The sequence below is a fragment of the Bombina bombina genome, chromosome 11 (assembly GCF_027579735.1).
Source record: "Bombina bombina isolate aBomBom1 chromosome 11, aBomBom1.pri, whole genome shotgun sequence".
NCBI lineage: Eukaryota > Metazoa > Chordata > Amphibia > Anura > Bombinatoridae > Bombina > Bombina bombina.
Window position 1 is genome coordinate 5,226,997 of NC_069509.1, and position 23,815 is coordinate 5,250,811.

General features: G+C 44.4%; 1 protein-coding gene across 1 annotated transcript in view; it reads left to right on the forward strand.

Annotated features, from left to right (window-relative positions):
- RNF40 (ring finger protein 40) overlaps nucleotides 1–23,815 on the forward strand; it is a 186,477-nt gene that overhangs the window by 53,997 nt on the left and 108,665 nt on the right. Inside the window, exon 10 of the mRNA XM_053694814.1 lies at nucleotides 11,210–11,541. Coding sequence (XP_053550789.1) covers nucleotides 11,210–11,541 — 332 coding nt within the window. The remainder of the gene's footprint in view (nucleotides 1–11,209; nucleotides 11,542–23,815) is intronic.

Below are 23,815 nucleotides of genomic sequence, written 5' to 3' on the forward strand. Positions count from 1 at the left end.
TTATGTCCCTGTATAGTAGTGTCTATTACATGCAGTTATATGTAAATAGGTGTATACTGTACCTGTATAGTAGTGTCTATTACATGCAGTTATATGTAAATAGGTGTATACTGTACCTGTATAGTAGTGTCTATTACATGCAGTTATATGTAAATAGGTGTATACTGTCCCTGTATAGTAGTGTCTATTACATGCAGTTATATGTAAATAGGTGTATACTGTCCCTGTATAGTAGTGTCTATTACATGCAGTTATATGTAAATAGGTGTATACTGTCCCTGTATAGTAGTGTCTATTACATGTAGTTATATGTAAATAGGTGTATACTGTCCCTGTATAGTAGTGTCTATTACATGCAGTTATATGTAAATAGGTGTATACTGTACCTGTATAGTAGTGTCTATTACATGGTTATATGTAAATAGGTGAGTACTGCCCCTGTATAGTAGTGTCTAATATATGCAGTTCTATGTAAATAGGTGTATACTGTCCCTGTATAGTAATGTCTATTACATGCAGTTATATGTAAATAGGTGTATACTGTCCCTGTATAGTAGTGTCTATTACATGCAGTTATATGTAAATAGGTGTATACTGTCCCTGTATAGTAGTGTCTATTACATGCAGTTATATGTAAATAGTGTATACTGTCCCTGTATAGTAGTGTCTATTACATGCAGTTATATGTAAATAGGTGTATACTGTCCCTGTATAGTAATGTCTATTACATGCAGTTATATGTAAATAGGTGTATACTGTCCCTGTATAGTAATGTCTATTACATGCAGTTATATGTAAATAGGTGTATACTGTCCCTGTATAGTAATGTCTATTACATGCAGTTATATGTAACTAGGTGTATACTGTCCCTGTATAGTAGTGTCTATTACATGCAGTTATATGTAAATAGGTGTATACTGTCCCTGTATAGTAGTGTCTATTACATGCAGTTATATGTAAATAGGTGTATACTGTCCCTGTATAGTAGTGTCTATTACATGCAGTTATATGTAAATAGGTGTATACTGTCCCTGTATAGTAGTGTCTATTACATGCAGTTATATGTAAATAAGTGTATACTATACCTTTATAGTAGTGTCTATTACATGCAGTTATATGTAAATAGGTGTATACTGTCCCTGTATAGTAGTGTCTATTACATGCAGTTATATGTAAATAGGTGTATACTGTCCCTGTATAGTAGTGTCTATTACATGCAGTTATATGTAAATAGGTGTATACTGTCCCTGTATAGTAGTGTCTATTACATGCAGTTACATGTAAATAGGTGTATACTGTCCCTGTATAGTAGTGTCTATTACATGCAGTTATATGTAAATAGGTGTATACTGTCCCTGTATAGTAGTGTCTATTACATGCAGTTATATGTAAATAGGTGTATACTGTCCCTGTATAGTAATGTCTATTACATGCAGTTATATGTAAATAGGTGTATACTGTCCCTGTATAGTAGTGTCTATTACATGCAGTTATATGTAAATAGGTGTATACTGTCCCTGTATAGTAGTGTCTATTACATGCAGTTATATGTAAATAGGTATATACTGTCCCTGTATAGTAGTGTTTATTACATGCAGTTATATGTAAATAGGTGTATACTATCCCTGTATAGTAGTGTCTATTACATGCAGTTATATGTAATTAGGTGTATACTGTCCCTGTATAGTAGTGTCTATTACATGCAGTTATAAGTAAATAGGTGTATACTGTCCCTGTATAGTAGTGTCTATTACATGCAGTTATATGTAAATAGGTTTATACTGTCCCTGTATAGTAGTGTCTATTACATGCAGTTATATGTAAATAGGTGTATACTGTCCCTGTATAGTAGTGTCTATTACATGCAGTTATATGTAAATAGGTGTATACTGTCCCTGTATAGTAGTGTCTATTACATGCAGTTATATGTAAATAGGTGTATACTATCCCTGTATAGTAGTGTCTATTACATGCAGTTATATGTAAATAGTGTATACTGTACCTGTATAGTAGTGTCTATTACATGCAGTTATATGTAAATAGGTGTATACTATCCCTGTATAGTAGTGTCTATTACATGCAGTTATATGTAAATAGTGTATACTGTACCTGTATAGTAGTGTCTATTACATGCAGTTATATGTAAATAGGTGTATACAGTACCTGTATAGTAGTGTCTATTACATGCAGTTATATGTAAATAGGTGTATACTGTCCCTGTATAATAGTGTCTATTACATGCAGTTATATGTAAATAGGTGTATACAGTACCTGTATAGTAGTGTCTATTACATGCAGTTATATGTAAATAGGTGTATACTGTCCCTGTATAGTAGTGTCTATTACATGCAGTTATATGTAAATAGCTGTATACTGTCCCTGTATAGTAGTGTCTATTACATGCAGTTATACGTAAATAGGTGTATACTGTCCCTGTATAGTAGTGTCTATTACATGCAGTTATATGTAAATAGGTGTATACTGTCCCTGTATAGTAGTGTCTATTACATGCATTTATATGTAAATAGGTGAATACTGTCCCTGTATAGTAGTGTCTATTACATGCAGTTATATGTAAATAGGTGTATACTGTCCCTGTATAGTAGTGTCTATTACATGCATTTGTATGTAAATAGGTGAATACTGTCCCTGTATAGTAGTGTCTATTACATGCAGTTATACGTAAATAGCTATATACTGTCCCTGTATAGTAGTGTCTATTACATGTAGTTATATGTAAATAGGTGTATACTTTACCTGTATAGTAGTGTCTATTACATGCAGTTATATGTAAATAGGTGTATACTGTACCTGTATAGTAGTGTCTATTACATGCGGTTATATGTAAATAGGTGTATACTGTATCTGTATAGTAGTGTCTATTACATGCAGTTATATGTAACTAGGTGTATACTGTCCCTGTATAGTTATGTCTATTACATGCAGTTATATCAAAACTGGTGTATACTGTCCCTTTAAAAAAAAAAAATTCTAATTTACTTCTTTCTTTCTAATGACACGGTGAGTCCATGGATCATCATTAATTACTGTTGGGAATCTTACTCCTGGCCAGCAGGAGGGGGTAAAGGGCACCACAGCAAAGCTGTTGAGTATAACTTCCCTACCCACAATCCCCAGTCATTCTCTTTGCCTCTAAGTGCAAGGAGGAGGTGAAGTAATTATGTGTCCTGATTAGGATTCTTCTATCAAGATTTTTTTTATTTTGAAGTCTGGGCAGGATTGCTCTGATCTTCCATCACAATTTGGGTCTAGCTGTACTCCACGTTAGTCTCTTCAGCAGGGCTGTGGTAGCTTTAAATCAGTTAGGAACTTGTAAAGTGGGCTTTGCTGCGTTTCCCTAACATGTTGCTGCCCTGGTATAGAAAGCCTGAGTAGGTTTACTCTGTCTTTCTTTTTACACAGGTCTCTGTGAGGAGCGGCATCCTCTCATACTTTGTGAGTCGTCTGACTGCCGGACGGCTAGAATGCAGGTAAGTGCCTTTTGCTCTTCTGTGGATTCTGGAAGTCTGGCACTGAAGGGGTTAAGACCCTCTGCTTTTAAATGGGACATATCCTTATGGATGCTGGTTTCAGTGGGCAGGCACTTATGCATGAGATTGAGACTTAGGGTTAACATTCTTCATAACAAGGAAGAGGTTAGCTATCTATGGGGCTCAGATATAACCTTTATTTTTTTTATTATTATGTTTATATAGGATCTGTATTCTGGCAGCTCCTTTTATTCTGAATTGACTATGTCAGAGGACGTTAGGAGAGCCCGAATGGTGCCATTTCTAGGGGGCTGCGTTGATGTGCTGGTGTCATTAACAAGAATACTGAGCATGCAGTGTTTTTACTCTTGAACTTCTGCTCCGCTTTTAGAAGCGTTTTAGCTCGGCTGGGCGTGGAAGCTGCACAATTAACAGAGAGAGATTTAGTCGACAGTAAGGTTGACTGTTTAAAAATTCTGTTAGTTTCAGTTGGAGCCTATGCATTCCTTAGATATTAAGATGTTATCTTGGAAAGTTTTGTTTCTTGTTGCTATTTCCTCTACTCAGTTTCAGAGCTCTCGGTGCTACAGTGTTATTCCCCTTATCTTATCTTTCATTTTGATAAGGGGGTTTTGTGTTCTAAGTTGGGTTTCTTGCATAAAGTTGATTTGTTCAAGAATATTAATCAGGAAATAGTTGTTCCTTCTTTGTGTCCTAACCCTTCTTCTTCTCTTAAGGAACGTTTGTTGCATAACCTAGATGTTGTTCGTGCGCTGAAATTCTTTCTGCAGGCGACTAAGGACTGTCGTCAGTCCTCTGCCTTATTTGTTTGTTTTCTTTTTTAAGACACAATGAGTCCACGGATCATCTTTATTACTAATGGGATATTCACCTCCTGGTCAGCAGGAGGAGGCAAAGAGCACCACAGCAGAGCTGTTAAATAGCTCCTCCCTTCCCTCCCACTCCAGTCATTCTCTTTGCCTACGTTAGTGATAGGAAGTGGCAAAGTGAGGTGTTAGTTTTAGATTCTTCAATCAAGAGTTTATTATTTTTAAAGTAGTACTAGATTGTGCTGCTTTGTTCTAGGGTGTAGCCGTAGTCCATATCAGTCTCTACAGTAGAGCTTTTGGTGGCTTTAGAGCAATGGAAACTGGTGGGACATAATTCTCACTGCGCCTCTCATACTGATGCTGCCCTAACACTGAAAAACTGAGGGATTTTACTCAGGACTTTTGTTTATTTACAGGGCCATGGGAGGGAGAGGACCTCCTAAACCTGGGAACTGCCTTGCTGCCAGGCAGAAGATGAGGTAAGTGCTAACTTTATTTCTGGGGAGAGAAGGATCTCAGAAAAAGATTGGGCACTTTATCAAGTTAAACCTCATTAGACTTGGACTTAGTTTCTCCTTTTCTGTTAGGAGACAGTATGGCAGTTGGTATACAGTTACTGGGTGACTTGTGTTTCATCTCCTGGCGGTCTCAGCTAATAATGGAGCCGACAGGGAGTTTTGCCTCGTGTGTTCTTACATTGAGTATGGCAGCGTGGGTTTTCTCTGACAGATAGAGCCTTTGGACTGAACAGTTATTTAAACTGAAGCTGTTGAGTCTGTTTTCTTGCTCAGTGCGAGTGTTTACACTGGATGGGTACAATTTGTCCCTTTGCTCCCGGTGCCTTTGCTTGGCTAATGGCGACCGGGAGATCACATAGGAACTGTGGTTTGTTTGACTGCGCTGCAGTTGAGGAGACTGTTGTTCAGGGTGTAACAGGCTGGGCAGCTGTCCTTTGCTTATGTCACTGTATTCCTTTACACCCTATACTTTTACTTTGCTCAATGGCGACCGGGAGATGACCTGTGAGACGCCCACAAAGGGCGGAGCTTGTAAATGGCGCCTTTGCAGTGCGCACCTCCTCTCCTAGACCTTCCGGTTGTCAGAAGGAGCGGAGGAACTTAAGACGCAGAGGAATGCACCGCGTAGCTGACAATGGAACATGCTTTTTGTCACAATACGCATCTGTAAAAAACTTCAGGGCGACGTCTGCAGCTGCACCTTATAACAAGTGTATTATACTGATATATGTTATGTATACATGACTCACACAAACAACATTTATTATATATTAATATTAAAAGGTTGTTTTTGATTCAACACTTTCCTTCCTAACAAAGAAACGTAATCACAGGGAGACTTTTCTGTCAGAGTGCTTGCGCTTCAGAAAAGCGATACAGTGGGTGCAATGAGTGATAAATAAATCAGGTCTACTCAGTATGTGCTGCTAATTAATGTGAAGAAAGAGACAGCATCAGTACAGACTGTCTGACTCCTTTGCTAGACCAAGCTGTGATAAAGAGGAACATTTGTAGTACTTGAGTTCCTCCTGTACTTAGACAACATTTTATATCCTCATTACAATAAAGTGTTGTAATTATACAGACAATACCGTTGTTATAGGTTGATTCATCACTGTCTATTGTGAGTCAGTTAAAAAAAAAAAAAGTTGCACTTTAAAATTTAAAGTGACGCTACTGTTTGTTATATGTTAATTTTTATTAATAAAAGGTTAAGAATTTATTAATTATTCTTCCATATGTGAGTTTGGGGTACTATGAAAGTGTCCATATCATCTTCAATCACACATGCAGTGCCCTGCGGTTCCTCGCAAACTCCATTTGGAGTTCCTGTATAGGACATCTCCTTTTCTGTCAGGGCGATATATGTTGTGTTGTCTACCTTTCCCATGCTACGGGGAAGACATCTGATGGAATGTTTTTAAGCGGATACAGTGGTAGCTGTTCCTAATATTTCTTCCATGAGCTTGTAGAGGAAGATGTTTCTGTCAAGTTATTTTGTCTTGAACACCTCCATTTTTTATTTTTTAGTTAGGAGGTTTTTTTAGATACCCTGGGACGCCTCCTGTGTAATCTATCCTGGTGCGTCCAGTAGGTTATAAGGAAGAGTAATTTCCAGCTTAGCTCGGAAAACTACTATACCCTTAGAGGATAGTTTGTTTGTTTTTTCTCCGGTCCTATGGACAATCTTAAAAATATACTCCCCTGGATAAGATCCAGGTTAGGATAAAGCTTTAAAATTGGCTAATTCCTTTATTTCTAAATTCTTCACTTCAAGTTATCAAACTGGAGCATAGGTTCAGGTTTTCTCTGTTCCGACTCAGTCTTATGGTTAGAGCCTTGTTCTACGAATATATGCTCTAAGTCTAGGCTTTTAGTGATTCCTTACAAGGGGAAGACCTTGTTGGGACCTGGCTTGACGTAAATAATCTCTTGAAACTTAAAGAATTTTAAAAAAATAAATCAAAATAAATCAAAATAGCCTGCTGTTGAATCAAAGACAGCATGATGGACATGCCCCAGATCTGGGATCGGATCTTGTAGGGGGGAGACTTTCTGTCTTCATTCAAGCTTTGGGTTCAAGATATTTAGGATCCCTGGGCAATAGAAAATAGTGTCCCAGGGATACAATTGGAATTCAAAAATTTTACTCCCAGAGGCAGGTTCCTGCTTTTAGGATTATCTACAGATCAGACAAAAGGAGAGGCGTTCTTATACTGCATAGGAGACCTCTCAGACCTGGGAGTGATTGTTTCAGTTAAATTTTGTATCCCAATCGGATTGTGGTTCTCAAAAAAGAGGGAATTTTCAGACCACTTTTTAGATTTTATGGGTCAAAACAAATTTCTTAGTGTACTGTTCTTCAGGATGGAAACTATTCGTTCCATTCTTCCCTGGGAAGGTTGAGAGTTCGAATCCAGCTGCGGCTGTGTGTTCCACACAGCGAGTCCACTTTCACTGGTGGGTTACAAATATCCTCGCCTAAACCATGATTTGCAGGCTACCGAATTTGTCATAAATCCTCGTGGGTCACTTTATGACAACAGTGGATTTTGAGGATGCGTATCTTCATGTGCCATTCACAAGATTCGTCTCAAGTTCTAGTTTGTTGCTCTTCTTTTCGGTCTTGCCACAGGTTTCAGAGTTTTCACAAAGACTCTGGGATCGCTGTTGGCAGTGCTTTAGTTGCAAGGCATTACAGTGGCGCCCTATCTGGACGACATCTTAGTCCAGGCGCCATCCTTTCAGTGAGCAAGATTTCACACGGACATGGTGTTATCCTTCCCGCGATTTCTTGGGTGGAAGGTAAATACATATATCAATGAAGTACAATGAAGTATCAATGAAGTTTTTCTGACAGGATGTCAGGAGATCAGAGGTTATCGATACTTGTCTAGACATTCAGTCCACTCCTCGGCCTTCAGTGGCTCAGTGCATGGAGGTTATCGGGCTGATGGCGGCTATGGACCTCATCCCGTTTGCTCGGTTCCATCTCAGACCTCTGCAGTTAGGCATGCTCAGGTACGGGATCGGAAATTATACAGATTTGTCTCTTCCAATACTACGGGAGCAGGAGACAAAGGATTTTCTTCAATGGTGGTTGTGTCTGGTTCATCTGTTCCAGGGAACCTGCTTACACAGCCCATTTTGGGTGATGGGATAACAGACGCCAGCCTTCTAGGGTAGGGAGTAGTCTGGGGCTCCCTAAGGGCCCAGGGGGTTTGGACTCAGTCAGAGTCTGTTCTTCCTATAAACGTTCTGGAGCTGAGAGCGATCTACAATGTCTTCTGGCCTGGCCTCAGTTGGCCTTGGTCCAGTTTTTCAGGTTCCAGTCGATTACAATGACGTCAGTGACTTACATCAATCATCAGGAAGGAACGAGGAGTTCCTTAGCGATGACAGAGGTATCCAAATGTATTCAGTGGGCGGAGGCCCATTCTTGTTGCCTGTTGGCGATCCACATCACAAGGGGTGGAACAACTGGGAGGCGGATTTTCTGAGCAATCAAAATACCCGGTGGCTTGGTGGGTAAGCAAGCAGCCTACCAGATGGAAGGCCAGCAGTTTGAATCCAGCCGCTGTCGCCAGGTTTTAGGCAGACTTTTCTTTCAGGAGTGGGAACTCCATCCGGAAGTGTTCACCAGCTTTTTCTTCCGTTTGCTTTTCTTCCTCGGGTCATTGCTCGAATCAAGCAGGAGAGGGCTTTGGTGATTCTCCTAGCACCGGCTTCGCCTTGTAGGATTTGGTGTTGAGATTTGGTGGACATCTCATCTCTGCCACCTTGGAGACTTCCATTGAAGAAGGTCCTTCTAATTCAAGGGCCCCTCCTTCATCCAAGTTTGGTTTATCTGAAACTGACTGCTTGGAGATTGAACAATTAATATTATCCATTCAACGTTTTTCTAACTCGATCATTGTGACCATGTCTCAGGCTAGTAAGCCTGTCTCTGGACAAATTTGTCTTAAGATATGGCGTTAATATCTTTTTTTGGTGTGAATCCATGGGCTTTTTATGGAGTAGAGTTAGGATTCCTAGAATTTTGTCTTTTCTCCAAGAGGGTTTGGAGAAAGGTTTATCGTCCATTTCCCTAAAGGGTCAAATCTCTGTTGTTGTTTATTTTATTCTCAGACATCTGGCAAATGTCCCAGATGTACAATCATTTGGTCAGACCTTGGTTGGGATCAGACCTGTGTTCAATCTGGTTACTCCTCCATGGAGTCTGGATTTAGTTCTCAGAGGCTCTGTTTGAGCCTATGCATTCCTTAGATATTAAGTTATCTGAGAATATTTTATTTCTTGTTGCTCTCTGGTGTAGCTTAGTGGCTAACACTCCTGGTTGAGAGTTTAAATCTTTCCTCGGGTACTGTTCATTTAATGGAAAGTCTCAGAGCTCTCGGCATTACAGGATCAGTCTCCTTATGTTATTTTCCATACAGATAAGGTAGTTCTACGTACTAAATTGGGATTTCTTCCTAAGGTGGTTTTCTGATCGGAACAATAATCAGGAAATTGTTGTTCTTTTCTTGTGTCCTAATCCTTTTCAGAAGGAAAGACTTCTGCACAATTTGGATGTGGTCCGTGCTTTAAGGTTTTATCTTCAGGTGACTAAGGACTATCGTCAGTCTTTTTTGTTTTTTGTGTTTTTTCTCAGGGTAACGCAAGGGACTGAAAGCTACAGCTACTTCTCTTTCTTTTGGCTGAAGAGTATCATACGTTTTGCATATGAGACTGCTGGACAGCAGCCTCCTGAGAGAGTTACAGCTCTTTTCCACGAGGGCTGTTGCTTCTTCGTGGGCATTCAAATATGAAGCTTCTGTGCAACAGATTTGCAAGGCTACAACTTCGTCTTCTCTTCGCACTTTTTCAAAGTTTTACAAATTTGATACTTTTGCCTCGGCTGAGGCTGTTTTTGGGAGAAAGGTTCTTTAAGCAGTGGTGCCTTCCGTTTAAGTTCCCTGTCTTGTCCCTCCCGTATCATCTGTGTACTCTAGCTTGGGTATTGAATCCCATTAGTAATTAAGATGATCTGTGGACTCATCATGTCTTAAAAAAGAAAAGAACATTTATGCTTACCTGATAAATGTATTTCTTTTTTGACACAATGAGTCCACGGCCCGCCCTGTTCTTTTAGACGGGTTATGGGTTGTTGTATACTTCAGACACCTCTGCACCTTGGCTTTTCCTTTCTCTTCCTTAACTTCGGTCGAATGACTGGAGTGGGAGGGAAGGGAGGAGCTATTTATCAGCTCTGCTGTTATGCTCTTTGCCTCCTCCTGCTGACCAGGAGGTGAATATCCCAATTATGATGATCCGTGGACTCATCGTGTCTAAAAAGAAATATATTTATCAGGTAAGCATAAATTTTCTTTTTCTGGGAAACGCAAGGGTCAGAAAGCTTCGGCTACTTCACTTTCCTTTTGGCTGAAGAGCGTTATCCGTTTGGCCTATGAGACAGCTGGACAGCAAGCTCCTGAGGATATCTCGGCTCATTCCACTAGGGCTGTCTCATCTTTTCTGGGCTTTCAAGAATGAAGCTTCTGTGGAACAGATTTGCAAGGCTGCAACTTGGTCCTCTCTTCACACTTTTTCTAAATTCTATAAATTTGTTACTTTTTCCTCGGCTGAGGCTTCTTTTGGGAGAAAGGTTCTTCAAGCAGTGGTGCCTTCCGTTTAGGTTCCCTGTCTTGTCCTTCCCTAATCATCTGTGTCCTCTAGCTTGGGTATTGATTCCCAACAGTAATTGATGATGCTCCGTGGACTCACCGTGTCATTGAAAGAAAACAAAATGATAAATGTATTTCTTTCTTGACACTGAGTCCATGGCCCGCCCTGTTTTTCAGACATTTTTTCTTTGTCATATAAACCTCTGCACCTTGTGTTATTTCCTTTCTCTCCTTTTGCTTTGGTCGAATGACTGGGTATTCTGGGAAGGGAAATGATAATTAACAGCTTTGCTGTGGTGCTCTTTGCCTCCTCCTGCTGGCCAGGAGTGATGTTCCCAACAGTAATTAATGATGATCCTTGGACTCATCGCGTCAAGAAAGAAATACATTTATCAGGTAAGCATAAATTTTATTTTTATCACATTTATTTGTTCTCTTGGTATCCTTTGTTGAAAAGCAAGAAATAAGCTCAAGCGCGTGCACGTGTCTGGTGCACTATTACCTGTATTTCTTTAGATGCTACCTAGGTATCTCTTCAGCACAGAATATCAAGGGAACAGAGCTAATTTGCTAATAAAAGCATATTGTGCTATGTTCTGGCTGAATCACTAAATACACGTTTTGGATTTCATATCCCTTTAAGTTGGTGTTTAGCTTCTGATGGAGTTTCTCTCCCTCTTCATCCAATTGCCTTATTTCTTCCATAGATGCGTTTAGTAATGGGCGGGGGGCCCTGTCCCACTACAGGGGCCGCAGGGGGTGATCAGTCTACAACAGCTGTGAAGGAGGAAGAGACTGATGTGAAGCGAGAGCCTCCTGGTCCCCAGCCCCGAGAGCCTGAAACCCCTGTTACCCCAGAGGTGAAGAAGGAGGAGGAGGAACCGAAGAAAGAGGTAGAACGGAGTAAAACAAAAGAACGTGAGTCTGAGAGAGACAAGGAGCGCGAGAGAGACCGTGAGAAGGAGCGAGACAAGCAGAAATCTGAGGAGAGCAAACGCAAAGATTCTGACATCCTCAAACAGCTGAGAGCTGAGCTCAAGTAAGAAACCTGCAGTGACGTACACAACTCTCTCATACTTGCCCCGTTACCTACTCTAAACTGCTTGTCCCCAAGAGAGCTAGACTCTGTAGGAGATAAATTATTTGTGTTTACTGTGCTGAGGAACTTAGCTGTGGTACCTGCAGCTGGGGCGGTACTAATGCACACAGTATACAGCTGGGGCGGTACTAATGCACACAGTAACTATACAGCTAGGGCGGTACTAATGCACACAGTAACTATACAGCTGGGGCGGTACTAATGCACACAGTAACTATACAGCTGGGGCGATACTAATGCACACAGTATACAGCTGGGGCGGTACTAATGCACACAGTATACAGCTGGGGCGGTACTAATGCACACAGTAACTATACAGCTGGGGCGGTACTAATGCACACAGTAACTATACAGCTGGGGCGATACTAATGCACACAGTATACAGCTGGGGCGGTACTAATGCACACAGTATACAGCTGGGGCGGTACTAATGCACACAGTAACTATACAGCTGGGGCGGTACTAATGCACACAGTAACTATACAGCTGGGGCGGTACTAATGCACACAGTAACTATACAGCTGGGGCGGTACTAATGCACACAGTAACTATACAGCTGGGGCGGTACTAATGCACACAGTAACTATACAGCTGGGGCGGTACTAATGCACACAGTAACTATACAGCTGGGGCGGTACTAATGCACACAGTAACTATACAGCTGGGGCGGTACTAATGCACACAGTATACAGCTGGGGCGGTACTAATACACACAGTAACTATACGGCTGGGGGTTACTAATGCACACAGTATACAGCTGGGGCGGTACTAATGCACACAGTAAGTATACAGCTAGGGCGGTACTAATGCACACAGTAACTATACAGCTGGGGCGGTACTAATGCACACAGTATACAGCTGGGGCGGTACTAATGCACACAGTATACAGCTGGGGCGGTACTAATGCACACAGTATACAGCTGGGGCGGTACTAATGCACACAGTAAGTATACAGCTAGGGCGGTACTAATGCACACAGTAACTATACAGCTGGGGCGGTACTAATGCACACAGTAACTATACAGCTGGGGCGGTACTAATGCACACAGTAACTATACAGCTGGGGCGGTACTAATACACACAGTAACTATACAGCTGGGGCGGTACTAATGCACACAGTAACTATACAGCTGGGGCGGTACTAATGCACACAGTATACAGCTGGGGCGGTACTAATACACACAGTAACTATACAGCTGGGGCGGTACTAATGCACACAGTAACTATACAGCTGGGGCGGTACTAATGCACACAGTAACTATACAGCTGGGGCGGTACTAATGCACACAGTAACTATACAGCTGGGGCGGTACTAATGCACACAGTAACTATACAGCTGGGGCGGTACTAATGCACACAGTATACAGCTGGGGCGGTACTAATGCACACAGTATACAGCTGGGGCGGTACTAATGCACACAGTAACTATACAGCTGGGGCGGTACTAATGCACACAGTAACTATACAGCTGGGGCGGTACTAATGCACACAGTAACTATACAGCTGGGGCGGTACTAATGCACACTGTAACTATACAGCTGGGGCGGTACTAATGCACACAGTATACAGCTGGGGCGGTACTAATGCACACAGTATACAGCTGGGGCGGTACTAATGCACACAGTAACTATACAGCTGGGGCGGTACTAATGCACACAGTAACTATACAGCTGGGGCGGTACTAATGCACACAGTATACAGCTGGGGCGGTACTAATGCACACAGTATACAGCTGGGGCGGTACTAATGCACACAGTATACAGCTGGGGCGGTACTAATGCACACAGTAACTATACAGCTGGGGCGGTACTAATGCACACAGTATACAGCTGGGGCGGTACTAATGCACACAGTAACTATACAGCTGGGGCGGTACTAATGCACACAGTAACTATACAGCTGGGGCGGTACTAATGCACACAGTAACTATACAGCTGGGGCGGTACTAATGCACACAGTAACTATACAGCTGGGGCGGTACTAATGCACACAGTAACTATACAGCTGGGGCGGTACTAATGCACACAGTAACTATACGGCTGGGGCGGTACTAATGCACACAGTATACAGCTGGGGCGGTACTAATGCACACTGTAACTATACAGCTGGGGCGGTACTAATGCACACAGTATACAGCTGGGGCGGTACTAATGCACACAGTAACTATACAGCTGGGGGCGGTACTAATGCACACAGTAACTATACAGCTGGGGCGGTACTAATGCACACAGTAACTATACAGCTGGGGCGGTACTAATGCACACAGTAACTATACAGCTGGGGCGGTACTAATGCACACAGTAACTATACAGCTGGGGCGGTACTAATGCACACAGTAACTATACAGCTGGGGCGGTACTAATGCACACAGTAACTATACAGCTGGGGCGGTACTAATGCACACAGTACTATACAGCTGGGGCGGTACTAATTCACACAGTAACTAACAGCTGGGGCGGTACTAATGCACACAGTAACTATACAGCTGGGGCGGTACTAATGCACACAGTAACTATACAGCTGGGGCGGTACTAATGCACACAGTACTATACAGCTGGGGCGGTACTAATGCACACAGTAACTATACAGCTGGGGCGGTACTAATGCACACAGTAACTATACAGCTGGGGCGGTACTAATGCACACAGTAACTATACAGCTGGGGCGGTACTAATGCACACAGTATACAGCTGGGCGGTACTAATGCACACAGTAACTATACAGCTGGGGCGGTACTAATGCACACAGTAACTATACAGCTGGGGCGGTACTAATGCACACAGTAACTATACAGCTGGGGCGGTTACTAATGCACACAGTAACTATACAGCTGGGGCGGTACTAATGCACACAGTAACTATACAGCTGGGGCGGTACTAATGCACACAGTAACTATACAGCTGGGGCGGTACTAATGCACACAGTACTATACAGCTGGGGCGGTACTAATGCACACAGTAACTATACAGCTGGGGCGGTACTAATGCACACAGTAACTATACAGCTGGGGCGGTACTAATGCACACAGTAACTATACAGCTGGGGCGGGTACTAATGCACACAGTAACTATACAGCTGGGGCGGTACTAATGCACACAGTAACTATACAGCTGGGGCGGGTACTAATGCACACAGTAACTATACAGCTGGGGCGGTACTAATGCACACAGTAACTATACAGCTGGGGCGGTACTAATGCACACAGTAACTATACAGCTGGGGCGGTACTAATGCACACAGTAACTATACGGCTGGGGCGGTACTAATGCACACAGTAACTATACAGCTGGGGCGGGTACTAATGCACACAGTAACTATACAGCTGGGGCGGTACTAATGCACACAGTAACTATACAGCTGGGGCGGTACTAATGCACACAGTAACTATACAGCTGGGGCGGTACTAATGCACACAGTAACTATACAGCTGGGGCGGTACTAATGCACACAGTAACTATACAGCTGGGGCGGTACTAATGCACACAGTAACTATACAGCTGGGGCGGTTACTAATGCACACAGTAACTATACAGCTGGGGCGGTACTAATGCACACAGTAAGTATACAGCTGGGGCGGTACTAATACACACAGTAACTATACGGCTGGGGGCGGTACTAATGCACACAGTAACTATACAGCTGGGGCGGGTACTAATGCACACAGTAACTATACAGCTGGGGCGGTACTAATGCACACTGTAACTATACAGCTGGGGCGGTACTAATGCACACAGTAACTATACAGCTGGGGCGGTACTAATGCACACAGTATACAGCTGGGGCGGTACTAATGCACACAGTAACTATACAGCTGGGGGCGGTACTAATGCACACAGTAACTATACAGCTGGGGCGGTACTAATGCACACAGTAACTATACAGCTGGGGCGGTACTAATGCACACAGTAACTATACAGCTGGGGCGGTACTAATGCACACAGTATACAGCTGGGGCGGTACTAATGCACACAGTAACTATACAGCTGGGGCGGTACTAATGCACACAGTAACTATACAGCTGGGGCGGTACTAATGCACACAGTAACTATACAGCTGGGGCGGTACTAATGCACACAGTAACTATACAGCTGGGGCGGTACTAATGCACACAGTAACTATACAGCTGGGGCGGTACTAATGCACACAGTAACTATACAGCTGGGGCGGTACTAATACACACAGTAACTATACAGCTGGGGCGATACTAATGCACACAGTAACTATACAGCTAGGGCGATACTAATGCACACAGTAACTATACAGCTAGGGCGGTACTAATGCACACAGTAACTATACAGCTGGGGCGGTACTAATGCACACAGTATACAGCTGGGGCGGTACTAATGCACACAGTAACTATACAGCTGGGGCGGTACTAATGCACACAGTATACAGCTGGGGCGGTACTAATACACACAGTAACTATACAGCTGGGGCGGTACTAATGCACACAGTAACTATACAGCTGGGGCGGTACTAATGCACACAGTAACTATACAGCTGGGGCGGTACTAATACACACAGTAACTATACAGCTGGGGCGGTACTAATACACACAGTAACTATACAGCTGGGGCGGTACTAATACACACAGTAACTATACAGCTGGGGCGGTACTAATGCACACAGTAACTATACAGCTGGGGGTTACTAATGCACACAGTAACTATACAGCTGGGGCGGTACTAATACACACAGTAACTATACAGCTGGGGCGGTACTAATGCACACAGTAACTATACAGCTGGGGCGGTACTAATGCACACAGTATACAGCTGGGGTGGTACTAATGCACACAGTAACTATACAGCTGGGGCGGTACTAATGCACACAGTAACTATACGGCTGGGGCGGTACTAATGCACACAGTAACTATACAGCTGGGGCGGTACTAATGCACACAGTAACTATACAGCTGGGGCGGTACTAATGCACACAGTATACAGCTGGGGCGGTACTAATGCACACAGTAACTATACGGCTGGGGCGGTACTAATACACACAGTAACTATACAGCTGGGGCGGTACTAATGCACACCGTAACTATACAGCTGGGGCGGTACTAATGCACACAGTAACTATACAGCTGGGGCGGTACTAATGCACACAGTAACTATACAGCTGGGGCGGTACTAATGCACACAGTAACTATACGGCTGGGGGTTACTAATGCACACAGTAACTATACAGCTGGGGCGGTACTAATACACACAGTAACTATACGGCTAGGGCGATACTAATGCACACAGTAACTATACGGCTGGGGCGGTACTAATGCACACAGTAACTATACGGCTGGGGGTTACTAATGCACACAGTAACTATACAGCTGGGGCGGTACTAATACACACAGTAACTATACGGCTGGGGCGATACTAATGCACACAGTAACTATACGGCTGGGGCGGTACTAATACACACAGTAACTATACGGCTGGGGCGATACTAATGCACACAGTATACAGCTGGGGCGGTACTAATGCACACAGTAACTATACGGCTGGGGGTTACTAATACACACAGTAACTATACGGCTGGGGCGGTACTAATACACACAGTAACTATGCAGCTGGGGCGGTACTAATGCACACAGTAACTATACAGCTGGGGCGGTACTAATGCACACAGTAACTATACAGCTGGGGCGGTACTAATGCACACAGTAACTATACAGCTGGGGCGGTACTAATGCACACAGTAACTATACAGCTGGGGCGGTACTAATGCACACAGTAACTATACAGCTGGGGCGGTACTAATGCACACAGTAACTATACGGCTGGGGGTTACTAATGCACACAGTAACTATACAGCTGGGGCGGTACTAATGCACACAGTAACTTTACAGCTGGGGTGGTACTAATGCACACAGTAACTATACAGCTGGGGCGGTACTAATGCACACAGTAACTATATACAGCTGGGGGTTACTAATGCACACAGTATACAGCTGGGGCGGTACTAATGCACACAGTAACTATACAGCTGGGGCGGTACTAATGCACACAGTAACTATACAGCTGGGGTGGTACTAATGCACACAGTAACTATACAGCTGGGGTGGTACTAATGCACACAGTAACTATACAGCTGGGGTGGTACTAATGCACACAGTAACTTTACAGCTGGGGCGGTACTAATGCACACAGTAACTTTACAGCTGGGGTGGTACTAATGCACACAGTATACAGCTGGGGCGGTACTAATGCACACAGTAACTATACAGCTGGGGCGGTACTAATGCACACAGTAACTTTACAGCTGGGGTGGTACTAATGCACACAGTAACTATACAGCTGGGGCGGTACTAATGCACACAGTAACTATATACAGCTGGGGGTTACTAATGCACACAGTATACAGCTGGGGCGGTACTAATGCACACAGTAACTATACAGCTGGGGGTTACTAATGCACACAGTATACAGCTGGGGCGGTACTAATGCACACAGTAAGTATACAGCTAGGGCGGTACTAATGCACACAGTAACTATACAGCTGGGGCGGTACTAATGCACACAGTAACTATACAGCTTGGGCGGTACTAATGCACACAGTAACTATACAGCTGGGGCGGTACTAATGCACACAGTAACTATACGGCTGGGGCGATACTAATGCACACTGTAACTATACAGCTGGGGCGGTACTAATGCACACAGTAACTATACAGCTGGGGCGGTACTAATGCACACAGTAACTATACAGCTGGGGCGGTACTAATGCACACAGTAACTATACGGCTGGGGCGGTACTAATGCACACAGTAACTATACAGCTGGGGCGGTACTAATACACACAGTAACTATACAGCTGGGGCGGTACTAATGCACACAGTAACTATACGGCTGGGGCGGTACTAATGCACACAGTAACTATACAGCTGGGGCGGTACTAATGCACACAGTAACTATACGGCTGGGGCGGTACTAATGCACACAGTAACTATACAGCTGGGGCGGTACTAATGCACACAGTATACAGCTGGGGCGGTACTAATGCACACAGTATACAGCTGGGGCGGTACTAATGCACACAGTAACTATACAGCTGGGGCGGTACTAATGCACACAGTATACAGCTGGGGCGGTACTAATGCACACAGTAACTATACAGCTGGGGCGGTACTAATGCACACAGTAACTATACAGCTGGGGCGGTACTAATGCACACAGTAACTATACAGCTGAGGCGGTACTAATGCACACAGTAACTATACAGCTGGGGCGGTACTAATGCACACAGTAACTATACAGCTGGGGCGGTACTAATGCACACAGTAACTATACAGCTGGGGCGGTACTAATGCACACAGTAACTATACGGCTGGGGCGGTACTAATGCACACAGTAACTATACGGCTGGGGCGGTACTAATGCACACAGTATACAGCTGGGGCGGTACTAATGCACACAGTATACAGCTGGGGCGGTACTAATGCACACAGTAACTATACAGCTGGGGCGGTACTAATGCACACAGTAACTATACAGCTGGGGCGGTACTAATGCACACAGTAACTATACAGCTGGGGCGGTACTAATGCACACAGTAACTATACGGCTGGGGCGGTACTAATGCACACAGTAACTATACAGCTGGGGCGGTACTAATGCACACAGTAACTATACAGCTGGGGCGGTACTAATGCACACAGTAACTATACAGCTGGGGCGGTACTAATGCACACAGTATACAGCTGGGGCGGTACTAATACACACAGTAACTATACAGCTGGGGCGGTACTAATGCACACTGTAACTATACAGCTGGGGCGGTACTAATGCACACAGTATACAGCTGGGGCGGTACTAATGCACACAGTAACTATACGGCTGGGGCGGTACTAATGCACACAGTAACTATACAGCTGGGGCGGTACTAATGCACACAGTAACTATACGGCTGGGGCGGTACTAATACACACAGTAACTATACAGCTGGGGCGGTACTAATGCACACAGTAACTATACAGCTGGGGCGGTACTAATGCACACAGTAACTATACAGCTGGGGCGGTACTAATGCACACAGTAACTATACAGCTGGGGCGGTACTAATGCACACAGTATACAGCTGGGGCGGTACTAATACACACAGTAACTATACAGCTGGGGCGGTACTAATGCACACAGTAACTATACAGCTGGGGCGGTACTAATGCACACAGTAACTATACAGCTGGGGCGGTACTAATGCACACAGTAACTATACGGCTGGGGCGGTACTAATACACACAGTAACTATACGGCTGGGGCGGTATTAATGCACACAGTAACTATACAGCTGGGGCGGTACTAATACACACAGTAACTATATACAGCTGGGGCGGTACTAATACACACAGTAACTATACAGCTGGGGCGGTACTAATGCACACAGTAACTATACAGCTGGGGCGGTACTAATGCACACTGTAACTATACAGCTGGGGCGGTACTAATGCACACAGTATACAGCTGGGGCGGTACTAATACACACAGTAACTATACAGCTGGGGCGGTACTAATGCACACAGTAACTATACAGCTGGGGCGGTACTAATGCACACAGTAACTATACAGCTGGGGCGGTACTAATGCACACAGTATACAGCTGGGGCGGTACTAATACACACAGTAACTATACAGCTGGGGCGGTACTAATGCACACAGTAACTATACAGCTGGGGCGGTACTAATGCACACAGTAACTATACAGCTGGGGCGGTACTAATGCACACAGTAACTATACAGCTGGGGCGGTACTAATGCACACAGTAACTATACAGCTGGGGCGGTACTAATGCACACAGTAACTATACAGCTGGGGCGGTACTAATACACACAGTAACTATACGGCTGGGGCGGTACTAATACACACAGTAACTATACGGCTGGGGCGGTATTAATGCACACAGTAACTATACAGCTGGGGCAGTACTAATGCACACAGTAACTATACGGCTGGGGCGGTACTAATGCACACAGTAACTATACGGCTGGGGCGGTACTAATGCACACAGTAACTATACAGCTGGGGCGGTACTAATGCACACAGTAACTATACAGCTGGGGCGGTACTAATGCACACAGTAACTATACAGCTGGGGCGGTACTAATACACACAGTATACAGCTGGGGCGGTACTAATGCACACAGTATACAGCTGGGGCGGTACTAATGCACACAGTAACTATACGGCTGGGGCGGTACTAATGCACACAGTAACTATACAGCTGGGGCGGTACTAATGCACACAGTAACTATACGGCTGGGGCGGTACTAATGCACACAGTAACTATACAGCTGGGGCGGTACTAATGCACACAGTAACTATACAGCTGGGGCGGTACTAATGCACACAGTAACTATACAGCTGGGGCGGTACTAATGCACACAGTAACTATACAGCTGGGGCGGTACTAATGCACACAGTAACTATACAGCTGGGGCGGTACTAATGCACACAGTAACTATACGGCTGGGGCGGTACTAATGCACACAGTATACAGCTGGGGCGGTACTAATGCACACAGTAACTATATACAGCTGGGGCGGTACTAATGCACACAGTAACTATACAGCTGGGGCGGTACTAATGCACACAGTATACAGCTGGGGCGGTACTAATGCACACTGTAACTATACAGCTGGGGCGGTACTAATGCACACAGTAACTATACAGCTGGGGCGGTACTAATGCACACAGTAACTATGCAGTTGGGGCGGTACTAATGCACACTGTAACTATACAGCTGGGGCGGTACTAATGCACACAGTATACAGCTGGGGCGGTACTAATGCACACAGTAACTATACAGCTGGGGCGGTACTAATGCACACAGTAACTATACGGCTGGGGGTTACTAATGCACACAGTAACTATACAGCTGGGGCGGTACTAATGCACACAGTAACTATACGGCTGGGGGTTACTAATGCACACAGTAACTATACGGCTGGGGGTTACTAATGCACACAGTAACTATACGGCTGGGGCGGTACTAATGCACACAGTAACTATACAGCTGGGGCGGTACTAATGCACACAGTAACTATACGGCTGGGGGTTACTAATGCACACAGTAACTATACGGCTGGGGGTTACTAATGCACACAGTAACTATACGGCTGGGGGTTACTAATACACACAGTATACAGCTGGGGCGGTACTAATGCACACAGTAACTATACAGCTGGGGCGGTACTAATGCACACAGTAACTATACAGCTGGGGCGGTACTAATGCACACAGTAACTATACAGCTGGGGCGGTACTAATGCACACAGTAACTATACAGCTGGGGCGGTATTAATGCACACAGTAACTATACAGCTGGGGCGATACTAATGCACACAGTAACTATACGGCTGGGGCGGTATTAATGCACACAGTAACTATACAGCTGGGGCGATACTAATGCACACAGTAACTATACGGCTGGGGGTTACTAATGCACACAGTATACAGCTGGGGCGGTACTAATACACACAGTAACTATACGGCTGGGGGTTACTAATGCACACAGTATACAGCTGGGGCGGTACTAATGCACACAGTAACTATACGGCTGGGGCGGTATTAATGCACACAGTATACAGCTGGGGCGGTACTAATGCACACAGTAACTATACGGCTGGGGCGGTATTAATGCACACAGTAACTATACGGCTGGGGCGGTACTAATGCACACAGTAACTATACGGCTGGGGCGGTATTAATGCACACAGTAACTATACGGCTGGGGCGGTATTAATGCACACAGTAACTATACGGCTAGGGCGGTACTAATGCACACAGTAACTATACGGCTGGGGGTTACTAATGCACACAGTAACTATACGGCTGGGGGTTACTAATGCACACAGTAACTATACGGCTGGGGGTTACTAATGCACACAGTAACTATACGGCTGGGGGTTACTAATACACACAGTAACTATACGGCTGGGGGTTACTAATGCACACAGTAACTGTACGGCTAAATAAAGTGACAGAAGTCAGATTGATCAAACCCCTGTAAGCGCGTCATCTATAGGGAATAGCATTTTACATTAAGTATAACTTATAAAGGTAGCACTGTCATCACATGAAATTCCTTTGCTGAGAACAGCAGTGCAAATATTTCACCTGGGACCTGGAGTCTCCACCTTAACCACAGGTGATGCCACATTAGCAGGGTGTAGTTCCAGTTCGTTTCATATAAGGGAGATGGTTTCCTGTAGTTGAGGTTAGTGACATCTGTAGTATCAGTACTGCGTGCACCTGCGTCACTTTTAGCTAAAACCCGGTGGGACTATATAGTGACACATATTTTTCTTAGTATTAGACAAAACCAGGGTTTGGTAATGTTACCTCAAACAGCTGGAAGTCCTGGTCACGGTCACACAACTGGTCTATCGGTTCTGACACAAAGTCTAAGGAAGGCTCTTACCCCCGGCATCACTAAAGCACCTGGCACAGTGCTCCTTAGGTCCCCATAGCATTAATAGTGTGAGGCCTGGGGTTGCCAGCCACTCCTCTAGTAACTACAGAATGGGCATATCAGGCTGACCCTTCACTGCCAACAGAGTTCTAAGGGATTAGGGCAGACATTAGTGTATGTAAAGGGGTGTGCTAGTGTACCTAATGTCTGTGTGACAGGTGTGCTAGTGTACCTAATGTCTATGTGACAGGTGCGCTAGTGTACCTAATGTCTGTGTAATAGGTGCGCTAGTGTACCTAATGTCTGTGTGACAGGTGTGCTAGTGTACCTAATGTCTGTGTGACAGGTGCGCTAGTGTACCTAATGTCTGTGTGACAGGTGCGCTAGTGTACCTAATGTCTGTGTGACGGGTGCGCTAGTGTACCTAATGTCTGTGTGACAGGTGTGCTAGTGTACCTAATGTCTGTGTGACAGGTGTGCTAGTGTACCTAATGTCTGTGTGACAGGTGTGCTAGTGTACCTAATGTCTATGTGACGGGTGCGCTAGTGTACCTAATGTCTGTGTGACGGGTGCGCTAGTGTACCTAATGTCTGTGTGACAGGTGTGCTAGTGTACCTAATGTCTGTGTGACAGGTGCGCTAGTGTACCTAATGTCTATGTGACAGGTGCGCTAGTGTACCTAATGTCTGTGTAATAGGTGCGCTAGTGTACCTAATGTCTGTGTGACAGGTGTGCTAGTGTACCTAATGTCTGTGTGACAGGTGCGCTAGTGTACCTAATGTCTGTGTGACAGGTGTGCTAGTGTA